We start from the raw sequence: 15,853 nt of genomic DNA on the forward strand, positions 1-15,853 counted from the left end.
CTTCCTCCAAGTTAGGGGAATTCATCATTTACCTACAGAGTCCATTCCAGTTTGAACTCACTTTGCATACACTCATTCATCAGAACTCTGATTTTATAATGGAAAAAACACTGGATTCGGAATCAGAGGACATTTGCTTTCAATAACAAGAATTAATTAGTATATATACTGCTTTACAAACCCCTGATCTAGTTGAATTCTTTTGTTTTACCAGTAAGAAATTGGGGCACCTAGAGGGCAAATTACTTTCCCAAGGTCACATAGTTAGGAAGTTTCAGCCAAGATTAGCTAAGCAATACAAAGGCTTGAAGGGCAAGTAGGTGGCAACAGGCAGGGAGCCAGGAAGACCTGAGTTAAAATGTAAGTGTTAAAATTAGTGGTTCGGCTACATATATGAAAATTATAAATCTTTTATTTATAAAAGAGGTAGGAAGAATAAAAGGGTAGTGTAATGGACAAGTAAATAAAATATGATAATGTAGGTAATAAATGAAGGATATAGGAAGATAAGGGGTGAATGAGTGGGGAATATAGGAAGGGCTATTCAAATAGGCTAATCACAGAGGCTAGGGACTTGAGGGTACTGGGAGGAATAAGCTGGGTCTTTCAAGCAGGGAGGCTACCTCTACAATACAAGAAGAACTGGGTCAGCCAGAGATGGTATGAGTCTGGGTGGAAGGGTTTCTGTTGTTAGTTTCTAAGGTCCCTTGAGAGAGGAGATAAGAGGGCCCTCCCTGCAGGTGAAAACTGAAACCTTATAGGAAAAAGCGGCTGGCCACTTCCTGCCCAAGATGGATGCCTAGGTTTGCCCTCAAGAAATAAAGAAAGGTTATTGCTTTCCTTCTTCAGCCTTTGCCTTCTAGTGGAGATTCACTCTTTGTGTAAATACCAAAGGGGTTTATTAATGCCAGGGGTAAGCTGAGGGAAAAAGGGATTAGGCTTTTGTAACTGCTGCTAGGGAGAAGCTGAAACTGGGGAAGGGTCACAGAAGAGGGAGGATAGTTTCACTGCTCTGAGGTAAAAGGATTTATCAGATCACCAGATAAGGGGATGGCTTGATTTAGGTTGTCCTGTCTGCCTACAAAATCTAATTCCCAGGATCTCCACCCACCAAATCACTGCTCCTCCCAGGGCCCAAAGTGGAAATCCAGGGAATAGCAGGTTATCAATGGAGAGGTCAAGGGAGAGTCCCAGGGAAATCAGGCTAAGCCCAAAGTGCCCAGAAGCAAAGGCCCTTCAGTTGGTACTCCAGGGATATTTATAGACTCTGGGTCCAACAGTTTTCCCATGAACCCACCCTGGCTGGTTCAACATTCTATCCCTTTCCAACTGTCAGGACTGCTACACTTGGTTTGCAAAAGCAAGAGCTTTTGCTGCAACCCTGTATTACAGTAGAAAAGACATTAACCTATCTCACTAAATATTGTTCCAGGGTTTAGCCCAGCCAGGATTTGTTAACCTTCAATCAGAATTAAACTGTCTCCAGAAGACAGGAAGGGAAAACCAGCTATCAGATAGCTACTATCCACTCACCCAAGTTCCCTCAAAGAGGCAGGTCAAGACAATGACTGGAGCAGAAGATGACTCCTGAGGCCGACTTTCTTCTTTGAGTCGACTTTCTTCTTTAAGTAGACTTTCTTCTTTAGGCCGACTTCCTTCTAGGAGTGACTCTCTTCTTGGAGTTCACTCTCTCCTACCCCCTTCACCAGACTGCCTTCATAGCTTTTATGGTGGTTTCCTATCCCTGCCTCTTTTCACAGGGGCCAATCACAGCTTCCAAATTGTCTAGCACTGCCCAGTGGGCAGTATTTGTAGGAACTAGTTCGCACCTTCTGGAGGGGTGGATACTCTTCAAAAGGGTTCACACAAATGGTATTACCTTTGGCATGTTCTAGCTGTATGACCCTGGGCAAGTTGCTTAACTCTATTTGTTTCAATTTACTCATCTGTAAAATGAGCTAGAAAAGAAAATAGCAAACTACTCCAGGATCCAAGGCAAGAAAATGCCAAAAGTATCACAGAGAGTCTAAAATGACTGAAAAACAACAAAAGTGATTTGAAGTGAGGAAGAGCCAAGTTCTCAGGATCAAATGAAATAAAATATGCACATGTCATTACAAATCTTGGGCATGTGCCTTATTTGACAAATCTGGTCTTCATAGGTAGAACGATATGTTTTTCTTCTTTAAAACATCTCTACAATGTAAAGGATGCTGATAATAAACTATAGAAAACATTAAAACTTGAGCTTTTTCAGTTTCAAAAGTCTAACAGAAAAAAATTTGAGTCAATTGGCACACCTGATCCTTCTAGTATTTATCTAGGAATCATAAGTTTTTTAACATATATTTTGAAAACTATATTTCAATATATTATTTTAATTTATAATCCAGTTTATTTTTCAAATCACTGAAAAATTAATTATTCTGAGAAAAGATGCAGAGGCTTCATCAGACTGTCCAAAGGGTCCAAAAAAGGTTAAAAACCCCTAGACTAGATGATCACTCAATTGCCTTCTAGCTCTAAATTCTCTAATCAATATTATTATTCTCAGAATAATTAATTTTAAATGAACTAAACAAAATAAACATACAAATTAAAATAATGATATTGGAATATAGCTATTAAAATGTATAGAAGAATAATAGTATGAGTCATAAAAATTAATGCAAACTAAAAACAACTCTAAGATTTTATCTCGTGCACCTCACAGAAGCAAAGATGATAAAAAATGGAAATAGTCAATATCAGTCAGACTATGGAAAGCAAGGCACACTACACAATGCTGGTGGATCTGGGAATTGGTCCAATCATTCCAGGAAATAATTACAGGAGAAATTTTCCTAACATGTGCATCCCCTTTGGTCCAGCAGAATCCTCTAATCTCAATTCTTCCATCTGCCCTAGGCTATCCATATATACTAAAGAAGGCAAATGCACAAAGATTCCGTAGATAAAAAAATTAGAAATGCTTTTTTGTGGTAGCCAAAAAAAGAAAAGAAAAGAAAAGAAAAGAAATAAAGTATGTGTCCAAAGTAGAGAATTACTGAATAAATGATTTTATATGAATGCGATGTTATGCTGGGATGCCATAAGAAATAATTAGAAGAATTCAGAAACACACTAGAACACTTGTATGAACCAACTGAGCCATTGAGGGCAGTAGCATTGGCTCCAGAGTCCTGAATGAATAAAATTAAGAGTGTCATTATTTACACCCCCAATTAAGAATGGAATGTGTAAACAAGTCTGTTTTAGTTTCAAGGACTTCTTGATTATTTGGATGAATAGATTTAGGAGGCAGGCCTGACCAGTTAGGGAGATGAGAGGCCCCTTGTGCTTCTTATCTAAGGACATCCTGACAGCTCAAGAAACAAGGAGGGCAATATATCACTCTTCATTCTTTTAGAAGCTAAGGGAGTCATTTTCGAGGACGTGGCTACCTCCCCATAACCTTACCCCTCCCAAGTCAGGAGTTCAGGATGAGCTCATGCTATGTATCTTACTGTTTTCTTTCTTTTTTTTTTTTAAACTCTTACTTTCCATCTTAGAATCAATACTGTGTACTAGTTCCAAGGCAGAAGAGTGGTAAGGGTAGGCAATGGGGGTTAAGTGATTTGCCCAGGGTCACACAACTAGGAAGTGTCTGAGGTCACATTTGAACCTAGGACCTCCTGTCTCTAGTCCTGACTCTCAATCCACTAAGCCACCCAGCTACCCCCATCTTACTGTTTTCTGATTGAGGTAGACTTTGTACCTAGATTGTAAGTCCTGCCCCTACACACACACACACAGAAGATAGCAGTTAAGGGAGGGGGGACATCCTTGCATCGTCAGGAACCTATATAATGTTTGTGTCTGCACCCATGCATTGCATTTGTCCATTAGGGCATTTGCCCTTTTCTTATGAGAAAGAAGAAATAAATTGTCTGTCTCTTCTACTCTCACTTTGACTCCAGGTTTATAATTTGAGTGGGTGGTCTTTTTTTTAATCCCACACAAAAGGATCTCATTTTGAATCCCAACTCTGATATTTACTATCCATGAGACCCTGGGCAAAACACAGCCTCTCTGAACATTCTTATTTTCCACATTTATAAAATGAGGCACTTAGAATCAACCACTGACCTCCCTTCAAGCTCAAGATCTATGTCTGATGAAGCAAGTGGAAGAACAAGGACACTATACATGAGGAGTAAAATAATATAAATGAAAAGTGGGTTAAAGGGAACTCTGGTTAATTGTAAAGACTCATCTTGGTCCTGAAGCACACTTGAGAACAGTCAGAGAAACCACAGGTAGAGTGGGTGGTTTATACTATCAGAATTAATTGCTATCAGTTGATTTTACCTCATTATTTTTCTTAGAGGAAAGGATCATGGTGGGGGGAAAGGAAACTAAATTACTGTGGTATCAATAGAAGAGGCATCAATAAAATGTTTAAATAAATATTATGAATGTTTAGGGAAGAAGAGGAATGGGGAAAGTCAAACCTCAGAGAATAGAGACTATTTTTTTCAAGAAGTTCAGAAATAAAAAGAAGAGATTTATAAATATAGACTCAAGGGATAGAGATGTTAAAAGACTTTAGGCAAAGAGAAAGAGTCAATTTTTTTTTAATGAAGATACATGAGAGAGAGAAGATGACTGATAGAACAAGCTTTTCAAAGCGGGCAAAGGGCAAGTGGAAAGAATGTTTCTTCCTCTGAGGCAGGAGGGAAGGAGGAGACAATGAGTGTGATAACAAAGAAGGTCTGAAGTTTAGAAAATGAGTGTGAATGGAAGGAACAGGGCAAAAATGACCCAAGGTTAGAAACCAACCCAGGAATAAAGGGACTGTGGGATTTTGGATAGCCTCTAAAGAACCATTTCAATAGTTGACCATTTGTTCCAGGCTGTATAGGGAGGCAAGTGAAGACAAAAATGGGGCAGTAGGGAAGGAGGACTGGGAAGATATGGAAGATTTAAAGAATCCCAAGGCCCAGGACAGTAGACAATAATTACTGAGTTAAATCTCATAGTTCAAGATTTTGGATATGATTTAGTTCTGGATGATGCTGAGGTCTAAGGTATGGCATAAATAGGATGGAGACATAACGTTTCAGCCTCTCTATCTCTAATCTCAACCCTTTTCCATCTACCCCAGGCTAGCAATAATCAAGTGAGTTCAAATGGGAGGCATGGTCAGGGAATGGTTGTAGTCATGGATCAGTGATTCCCAAAGTGGGCACTACCACCCCCTGGGTGGGTGCTACAGCGATACAGGAGAGCAGTGATGGCCACAGGTGCATTTATCATTCCTATTAATTGCTATTAAAATTTTAAAAATATTCATTTCCAGGGGGCTAAGTAATATTTTTTCTGGAAAGGGGGTGGTAGGCCAAAAAAGTTTGGGAACCACTGTCATGGATGGTTGCTATCCAGACTACAGCTAAAAGTAGAATAATGAAGTTGAAATAAGATCAAAAATCATAAATCACTTTGTAACTATTTTATGTGTCATGGACAGTTCATTACAGGCCTAGGGATGGAAGGTCCCACTTTCAAATCTGACCTCAAGACACTCCCTAGCTGTGTTACCCTTGGAAAGTAGTTAACCCCCACTGCCCAGCCCTTACTGCTCTTCTGCCTTGGAAACAATACACAGTGTTGATTCTAAGAGACAAGGTGAGGGTTGAAAAAAAAGTTCATCAAAAATGGACTGACACTATAACCACAAACTTTGTCCCTTCTGATTCATCATAAGAGAAGGTAGGCTAAGGTGTGTTCACCATTCACCAAGATCAAAGCAGGTAAAATAGATAATCAACAATCAAGGGTCAGAGTCTGAGAATAAAGAGGTGTTCCTAAGAGGATTTTTTCCACCACATCCCCTACTCCTACAATCTGATGAAGCCTAGGTTCTGGTTTCAGAATACTTCATTCTTAAGTGCAATAAAATTACATAAGATTTACAAAAGCAACCAATCACTTTACGACACGTTTATTTTAAAAAAGTTTAAATAGTTCATGGATTTCTGGTTAGGAACCCCTGAAACAGAGGAAGAAACTAGGAACAGAGACCGAGGCAGTATTGGAAATTATCGTCAACACATTTTTGTTTTGTTTTAAAGGTGATGACAGCTGTCAACTGCACAATGTGGCCTTGTACATGCGGAGGCTCCAAGTACAGACTTGGTGACTGATCATGTTTCTGCTGTATAAGAAACAGCCCAGCTAAATCCAGAGAAACCCAATACCAGAGAACTAGGCACCAGAACTACGGATGTTCTTGGCCATAGAAACTTATGAAGACCTTGTAGGTATGGAAGGGTTGGCTACTGCTAAAAGAAAAGTATCAATGTTTATAAGATCATGAATCCTTCAAAGTGTTAAAAGGAAGATATATCTTTAAGAACCCTCATTTATTCCTCTGTCTTCTGCAACAATAATTTCCTCTAATTCCTATAGACTAGGAAGCTGTAGGAAATGTAAGACGTAGAAGGAGATGGGAGGAAGTAATAAGTTATGAAGACCTTTGGACACCAAACAGAGAATTCTATATTTGATTGTGAGGTGATAAAGAACAAGGGAAATTTCCTGAGTAGGCTAGTGGCATAGTCAAGCCTGCACTTTAAAAGCTGAGTGGAGACAAACTTGTGACAGGGTTACCCATCAGCAAGCTTTTGCAACAGTCACGGTGGGGTGATGAGGGCCTGAACCCATAATGGTGACAGTGTCCAAAGAAAAAAGGGAGTATATATTCAAGAAATGTTATGAAAGTAAAATTGACAGGCTTTGGAAGTATTGAAGGGCAGGGGTGAAAATAGTGAGAAGTCAAGAATGACACCTAGGTTGTGAACCTGAATGACTGGGTAGATATTGGTCCTCCTTCACTCCCAACCCCAGTTATGATGAGAAAGAGATGAGAAGTTAGGAAGAAGGGATGTTTGGGGGAAAGATACTGAGTTCGGTTTTGAATATTGAGTTTAAGATGTCCAGTTGGAGATGTCCAACAGCCACCAAGATAGTTTGAGGCTAGAGATCAACAGAGAGGGTAGGGCTACATAAAGAGATATGATAATCATCATCTTAGAAATGAATAATTGAATGCAGAGAGCTGATGAGATTACCAAGTAATGTAGAGAAAGAAGACGATCAAAGGCAGAACCCTGGGAGACACTCTTGGTCAGAGTGAGTGGGCATGGGATCTTCATGTTGGATATAGTGCCAGCCTGGAATAGGAAGGACCTGGTTCAAATCTGACCTCAGACACATCCTAGCTGTGTGACCCTGGGCAAGTCCCTTAAATCTGTTTGCCTATTAGATCAACATCTCACATCCTATACCAAGATGAATTCAAAATGGGTAAATGACTTAAACATGAAGAGGAAAATTATAAGTAAATTAGGTGAACATAGAATAGTATACCTGTCAGATCTATGGGAAAAGAAAGAATTTAAGACCAAGCAAGAGATAGAGAACATTACAAAATGTAAAATGAATAATTTTAATAATGTTAAATTAAAAATGTGTTGTACAGACAAAACCAATGCAATCAAAATTAGAAGAAAAGCAACAAACTGGGGGGGGGTATAACAAAAACTTCTGACAAAGGTCTAATTTCTCAAATTTATAAGGAGCCAAGTCAATTATACAAAAAAATCAAGTCATTCCCCAACTGACAAATGGTCAAGGGACATGAGTAGGCAGTTTTCAGATAAAGAAATCAAAACTATCAATAAACACATGAGAAAGTGTTCCAACTCTCTTATAATTAGAGAAATGCAAATCAAAATAACAGAGGTATCACCTCACACCCAGCAGATTGGCAAATAGGACACTATACACAGAAAGTTAAATACTGTGAAATAATACAATGTAATAGACTTTTTTATTTTTAAAATATTTCTCCATGATTACATATTTCATTTTATTTCCCTCCCCTCCTCCATTCTGGATCCAATAAGCATTTCCACTGGGTTATTCAAATTTTATCTCTTATCCCTATTTCCATATTATTTGTTTTTTGCATTAGTCTTTTAAAACCAAAACCCCAAATCACATATCCATATCAACAGATGATAAGTCATTTGTTTTTCTTCTGCGTTTCTACTCCCACAGTTCTTTCTCTTGATGGGAATAGCATTCTTTCTCATAAGTCCTTTGGGATTGTCTTGTATTAGCAAAGTCTATTACATTGTATTGTTTCACAGTGTTTAACTTTCTGTGTATAATGTTTGAGACAAAGAGGAATGTCCAGAGTGTTTGAAGAGATACAAATGTCTGAAGTGCCCAAATATGAGAATAATGGGTGGGTGCTCCAGGGACTAAGCTCCTTGAAAAAGGACTGAAAATGTACTAGAGGCCAGAAGATCACAAAAACCTATAGGAATTATGCAGGGAACCTCAAAGGAGGCAAATTTACTGAGTGATGGTAGCAGCAAAAGATCAGAAAGTCACAGTGTATAACAAGGACCTTCCTATTCCTCCTCCTCCTCTTCACTCCCTTGTGCTGGGGGACATGAGAGAAGAAGCAAACAAAACTAGGGAAAATGATGAAAGAGGGGAGTCTTCCCATCTTAAGGAAACAGGTTTCCTGAAGCACAAACAAAAAAAACTATATATATAAGTAAATATATAGAAGATACATACAGAAAGATACAAAATAACCTTAGAGAAGAGGGCATTAGCAACTAGGAGAAGAAATGGTCTCCTACAGAAGGTGGTGCTTGAGTTGAATCTTGAAGGCAGCTAGAAATTCTAAGAGGTGGAAATAAAAGAGAGCATTTTGGGCAAGGAAGATAGTAATTGCAAAAGCTTAGATATTAAAGATGAAGGAAAGTTTAACAATTTGAGGATGGGAGAATAATGATTCAGAGGAAATAATGGAAAAGGGCAGAGGAGGAAAGGGACTGGTGTTCTCCAGTTTTATTGTGCCTTTTTCCAGCTCCATGACTTTGCACAAACCAGTCTTCATGCCTGGAATTGGCCCCCTCCTCACCCCCATCTCCACCTGCTGAAATCTTTCTCTTCTCTTAAAGCCCGTGTGACATATTCTCCTTGAAACTTTCCCTAAGTTCTCAAGCTCTAAGTGATCTACGTTCCTTCTCATATGTCCTGACATTCTTTTTGACTTCTCCTATGTGATGACCATATTCTCACTCCTATTATAGTTAAAGGAGAGAGGGAGGGAGAGAGGGAGAGAAGTAAGGAAGGGGGGGGGGAGAGGGAGAAAGAGAGGGAGAGAGAGAGAGAGAGATAGGAAGATAATGAATTAAGTTGTTAACTCCTTGATGGTAGTGACTATTCCTCACTTTTATAATTCTCCAGCAACTGGCAAAAGACACTGCACATAATAAATAAATACTGGATGATGTTTGAATTTATTGAATAATGTCAGAGGAAGATAAACAGTGACTTGATTAGACAGTTCCCAAATGAATGTTTTTAAATGTCCCAAAGGATATTCTATGTTTCCATTCAAAAGGACATACTTCTAGACACATATACATACAAATGAGCAGTTGCCAAAAATAGTAGCAAGCACTTTGGAGAAGCTATCACTAAACTGTACAGTCATGTCCAACTCTTCCTGACCCCATTATGGGGTTCATGCCAGATACAGGATTCCCCATTTTCTTCTCCAGAGTACTAAGGCAAATGGAGGTTAAGTGACTTGCCCAGGATCATATAGCTAATAAGTATATGAGGCTGGATTTGAACTCAGTCCTTCCTAACTCCAGACCCAGCACTCTATCCACTGAGTTACCTAGGTGGCTCCTACCACTAAGTACTATGGTGTAATAATAATGGACAATTTAAAGTTTCCAAAGTACTTAATAAGTTTCTGTCCAGACCTGCAATTTCACTGATGTCAGGAAGTGTGGAAACTCCTTTCACCAATGCAGAACCAAAAAAATCATCTATAACTTGTCATCTTAGCAAGTATCTTTGAGATCTGGTGGTTTACAGTTAGGTTACAAAAACTTGGAGATTTACAAAGAGGAAACTCATCTGAATTTCACAAAGCCCTGAGGTGAGTACTGTAGGCATATAATAAGAAGAAACTGGAGCTCTGAGAAATGAAAGCAGTCTGCCAATGGTCTCACAGCTAATAAGATGCTGAGGTAATCAGTGAGTCAATAAACATGTATTAATAAGCACCTACTATGTACAAGGTACTGTTCTAAGCATTGATAATACAAAGAAAAGCAAAAGAGTATCCCAGCTCTCAAGGAACCCACAGTCTAATAGGGGTGATGATATGCAAACATCTGTTTGCAAACTAGATATAGACCGGATAAACAGACTTTAGAGGTCACAGAGTCCAACCTGCTCATTTTACACATGAAGAAACAAAAACCTGGAGAGAAAGTGACCTGCCTAGAGCCACTCCACTATATAAAGTGTCTCAGGTGAGACTCGAACACAGGTCTTTGTATCTCTAAATCCAATGCTCTATCACTTCGGCACTACACTTTTTAGGGCTAGACTGGATAATCTCTATAATATAATTCCAATTCCAGAAATAAATCAATCATTCTTGACTCTTCACTCTCCCATACAGAACATATCTATTCAATTGCCAAATCTACCCCCGCCGTCAAACTCAGATCTATCCCTTTTTCACCATTCACATAGCCTACACCTTAGTTCTCATCACTTCTCACCAGGACATCTGCGATGACCTCCAAATTGAGGTCTCTATTCATTGCTCCCCTCTCTGAACCATCATCCATATAGGAAGTGATTTTCCTTAAACATAAATCTAGACCCATAGCTCCCTTGCTTAATAAACTCCGGCTGCTCCCTATTACCTCTATTATTAACTAGGTACCAATCCTCTTTTGGGCATTGAAAGCCCTTTACTACCTGCTTCCAATGGAACTTTCCTGCCTTAATCATTATTCCTTTTATACCCTGTAAGCTCCAGTAAAGCTGCCCTTCTTACTACTCACACAGGCACTCTTTCCCCTGACTCTGTTGTTCTTTTGCACCGAGGGCAAAAGATTTTTGTTGGAGTGTCAGACTTAGAACCAGGAAGAATAATCTTCCTGAGTTCAAATCTGGCTTCAGTCACTTCCTATCTAGCTGGGTGACCTTGAGCAAGTCATTAACCCCGATTTCCTCAAATTCCTCAACTGTAAAATGAACTGGAGAAGGAAATGACAAACCATTCAGCACCTTTGCCAAGAAAGCCCCAAATGGAGTCATGAAGTAGGACATGTCTGAAAAAAATGATTGAACAAGTCCCCCTTGTGGCTACAATGCACTCCTCATTTCGAGCTCTTCGGACCTCTTAGTTTTCTTCAAAGTTCAAACCCTTCCAAATCTCCCATTGTTAATTCATGTCTTCCCTTCCTTCCCCCTACTATATGTGTGTGTGTGTGTGTGTGTGTGTCTGTATGTGTGTTACACACACAGTCTCTTAATATAATGTAAACTTTGGGAGAAAGAGATTTTTATCTTTCATTTTTGTCTTTCTGGCCCCTATCATGCTGCCTGGCTCATATTAGTTGCTCAATGCTTGTTGACTGAAGTCTGATTTCTCTTAGCACTTTGAAAAGATCTCCTCTGTGCTTCCAATTACAAAGAAGCATGTTCAGGAATCTTCAATAAACCCAAAGGAGGAGTCCTCCCTCCCCCACCATACACACAGAGAAAATCAATTATCAGATAATTTTCAAATTTTGTTTTTGCTCTGACCCATCCTTTCTTCTGTTTGGGGAGCCTCCAGGGTGGAAATTCTCTCCATTTATGCAGACTGACATATAATTATAATTCCTCTATAACTTAAGTGATTTACCAAAGACCACATGTATCAGAAGCAGGAATTACACATGGTTTCTTGATTTCAAGACCATTTCTCTCTAATGATATATATTATTAGAATAAAAATGTCTAAATGTCCACTGGATTATTCTTTTTTTAAATCCTTACTTTCTATCTTAGTAACAACTCTAAGACGCAAAGGCTAAGTAAACAAGGTTAAATGACTTGCCCATGGTCACTTGTCTAAGGCCAGATTTGAACCTCCCACCTCCAGGCCTGGAAGTCTAAACACTGTTTCACATAACTGACCCTTGGGTTATTCTTAATATAGATGTTTACTGTAAGCTATCAGTAAGCTATTATGGACAATGTGGTACAATGGAAGAACATTTAGAGCCTGAGGATCTGAGGTTGAATCTTGACTCTTCCATTTACTCCCTGTTTAAATCTTGGAAAATTCAGTTCCCTTCTCTGGCCCTCTGTCTCCTCATCCATAAAACCAAGGATCTGGACCAGATAACCTCTACTTTCTCTTCCACCTCTAAATTTCTGAGCCTATAATCTCAGGCTAATTTGTAAATGTCTTCATTCACTATTTCTTATTAACAGTTCAGGGAAGGGAGGGGTTTTGTATTTGTTTATTTTATTTGCTTTTGTACTTATTTTACTCCTTTTGTATATTCTTGCCATTTATATTTAACTAATCAGTAAGAATAAGTAGAGTTCATCTAAGTCTATTTGGTATATTCATGCCGTTTATATTAACTAATCAGTAAGAATAAGTAGAGTTCATCTAAGTCTAAGCAAAGGGCACAAAATCAAGTTTTCAAGACTCTAAATAAAAGACTATGAAGATAAAATACAAACGTGTAGGTAAATTAAAATAAAAAGTCTCCAAGTTAAAATGCAAGGTATTTGAGTACTCATACAAAGTACCCTCACACTCATCAAGACGATGATTTTCCCTCCGGATGGCTATATAAAGAATAAGCCTAGTCTAGGCTGTATAAGAATGGGAAAACTCCAAGAATCTTTCCTCGATAAAAAGGAGCTGAATTTCTGGACATAATTAACATGATTCAGAGGGTGCACGTTCAGAAATCATGTCCTAGAGAAGGCCAAACCCTGCTATCAATGTATTTACTAAAGATATTCACTTCCAGCATTTGAGGCAAAGGAATTTATTGTATGTTGCGCAACAGGAAGTAGGGAGAAGGGTAGGACTCCTCCTGAAGGAAACCCCGCCTCCTAGGAGCTGCTACAACTAAGTAGCAAAAAACCAATTTCTACTCTAGGCAAGGCAGAACACTAAAATGTATCCAAGCAGTCTTGGAGGGATACTGTTTTCATGGTTTACAAATCCATTGTTAAGGGTCTACAGAGAAACAAAGGAAACTGAGCAATAAGAGGAAAAACTCAGGGCTGTTCAGAATGTCGATGTCTAAGTTCCAGATCTCAGTCCCACTAGGAAAGCATCTCTAGTAAAGTTTCGCCAAAGCGTTAACTTTTATCTGGAAGCTACGAGTTTCCTTTCGCTGTGTGGTTATCCCTGCCAGACATCCTACTCCCAAGTTCATAAACTCGCTCTCCTTTCCCAACTCAAAGCCTGGAAGGACAGTTCCAATTTTTTCAGAGTCCCCTCCGCCTCTTCCTTTATGCCCCTTCCCAGCCCCAAGTCGGTTAGCACAAGGTTCCACCTTGCCATCTATCTGACCCAAAGCCCGGCAACCCACCTCTTCTGCTTCTCGGCCTAGAGGGATGCCCATTCTCTGTAGGCCCTCCTGCAGCTCTTTGATGTCCACTTTTCCATCCCCGTTGCGGTCCAAATCCTGGAAAAGCTTTGCATAGAGTCTGCCGCTTTCGTTCTCCTGGCAGGCCGCCACGGGCAGCACGAAGCCCCGTGCCCAGCAAAGCATGGCACCCCAAGATTAGAGAACTGGACAACGGGAAAAGTCTCAATCGCCACCGCCACTTCCCGCGTAGGAGGCAGTAGCCCCCCTCCCCTGCCCAAGCGGGCCTCGGACAGCAATAGCAACGGTGGCTGCAGTTGGGGCTGAGGACCCGGGCGGGGTCCAGGCCAGGCTGAACTGCTACGCGCGGCCAAGAAGTCAGCTCGTAGGCACGGGAGAGGGGAGAGGCGGCAGCTGAGAGAGCCGCCTGCCAGGGGATCCCCGCCCATCAAGTTCCTCATCACTGGCTGGGAGGAGCCCCACAGCGGGCACGAGCCTTTTGGGCGCCCCTCGTAGGAAAACTCGGCCTCTGAGGGAGCCCGTGGCTGAATGGAGATTTCCTGCAGCTGCTAGGGCGGGGCTGACCAGAGGGTGCGGCCCGCGCGGACCTCCGAGGATCCTAAGGATCCGGCAGGGTGCAGCGCTCCCCGAACCCCGAGTAAGAGCGAGCCTGAGATAGGTCCATTTTAAACAGAACAGGAGGTTTGGGCCGCCAGGAAGTAAACGAAAATGTGAAGGAGTTCCCGGCGGATCAACCTAAGCTGAGGTCCCTATGGTGTAAGGATGGCATTTTGCCCTCATTCTGCAATCTCCTCGAGATTCAATTTGACGAGCATTTCTGAACTGTGCTAAAGATGGGGCGGGGGCGGAAGTACAGTCTCTCCTCTTAAGGAGATTTAAAAAAAAAATGAAGATGAGACAGGTTCCAAAAAAGTTTGATACAAAGGAAGAATTTAATGGGAGCGGAGGAGAAATAGGACAAACTACGCTTAGAGAATTTGAGGAGGGAGATAACACTTTCTGCTGTGGAGCAGGGAAGGCTTGTTGGAGGAGAGATGCTTGGTGGGGTTGCTTCTGATTGGAAACTTCTCGTTTTTAAATATCTGGTCCAAATACAGATGTTGAGAATTTTACTTAAAAAAGAAAACTCAAAAGAAAAGCACTGTGGAATAATGCACGAGTTAGGCATTAAAGGCAGTGAGGTAAAGTGTTGGACCTGGACTCAGGCAGACATGAGTTCAAATCTTGCCTCAGACACTTACTAGCTGAGTCACTTTGGGAATGTCACAACCTTTATCTCCTTCAGGTTCCACATCTGTAAACTGAGGATAATAATGGATAGAGCATGGAATATAATGAGACAATATATGTAAAATTCTTAGCAAAACAAAATACTAAATAATTTTTTTTAGGCCATCATCCTATGGTCTTCAGGCAGAAATATTAGCATATACTCAAAGTTGGAATCAGGAATATTCATCTTCCTGAGTTCAAATCTGGCCTCAGACTCTTACTAGCTGGGTAACTCTGGGCAAATCACTTAACCCTGTTTGCCTCAGTTTCTCATTTGTAAAATGAGCTGGAGGAGGAAATAGCAAATCAGTCCAGTATCTTTGCCAAGAAAAAGCTAAATGGGCTCACAAACCAACACATCTGAAATAACTGAATAACACCTTTATAAGAGTGTTGTGAGGACCAAGTGAGATAACATTTAAAATGCTTTGCAGGGGCAGCTGGGTAGCTCAGTGGAGTGAGAGTCAGGCCTGGAGACAGGAGGTCCTAGGTTCAAACCCGGCCTCAGCCACTTCCCAGCTGTGTGACCCTGGGCAAGTCACTTGACCCCCATTGCCCACCCTTACCAATCTTCCACCTATGAGACAATACACCGAAGTACAAGGGTTTAAAAAAAAAAAAGAAAGAAATTAAAATGCTTTGCAGGGGACAGTTGGGTAGCTCAGTGGATTGAAAGCCAGGCCTAGAGAAGGGAGGTTCTAGTGACCTCAGACACTTGCCAGCTGTGTGACCCTGGGCAAGTCACTTAACCTCCATTGCCTAGCCTTACCATTCTTCTGCCTTGGAGCCAATACACAGTATTGACTCCAAAATAGAAGGTAAGGGTTTAAAGAAAAAAAAAAATAAAATGTTTTGCAAACCTCAAAGCACTATATATCATTATGATTATTATTATTTATCATTATTAAAAGTCTTATGAAGTTTTGTCCTCAGAAGCCCAGCTTTTCACCAAGGGACAATGCAAACCTCACACTAGCCATTTTACCATGAACTTCTTCCCCACATCCACCAATCAAAGGTCTAAAACTGGAGCAGTCTTCTAGTCCAATGCTTATTTTATTGTTCCTCAGTCATTT

At 40.4% G+C, this 15,853-nt stretch overlaps 1 protein-coding gene across 1 annotated transcript in view; it reads right to left on the minus strand.

The window, feature by feature from the left end:
- The window catches only part of SLC25A24 (solute carrier family 25 member 24), a 50,158-nt gene extending 36,488 nt beyond the window's left edge, over window positions 1-13,670 (minus strand). The window contains exon 1 of the mRNA XM_044675914.1: window positions 13,488-13,670. Coding sequence (XP_044531849.1) covers window positions 13,488-13,670 — 183 coding nt within the window. The remainder of the gene's footprint in view (window positions 1-13,487) is intronic.
- Window positions 13,671-15,853: the final 2,183 nt, after the last annotated feature.

This window comes from Gracilinanus agilis, chromosome 4 (assembly GCF_016433145.1).
Source record: "Gracilinanus agilis isolate LMUSP501 chromosome 4, AgileGrace, whole genome shotgun sequence".
Classification (NCBI taxonomy): domain Eukaryota; kingdom Metazoa; phylum Chordata; class Mammalia; order Didelphimorphia; family Didelphidae; genus Gracilinanus; species Gracilinanus agilis.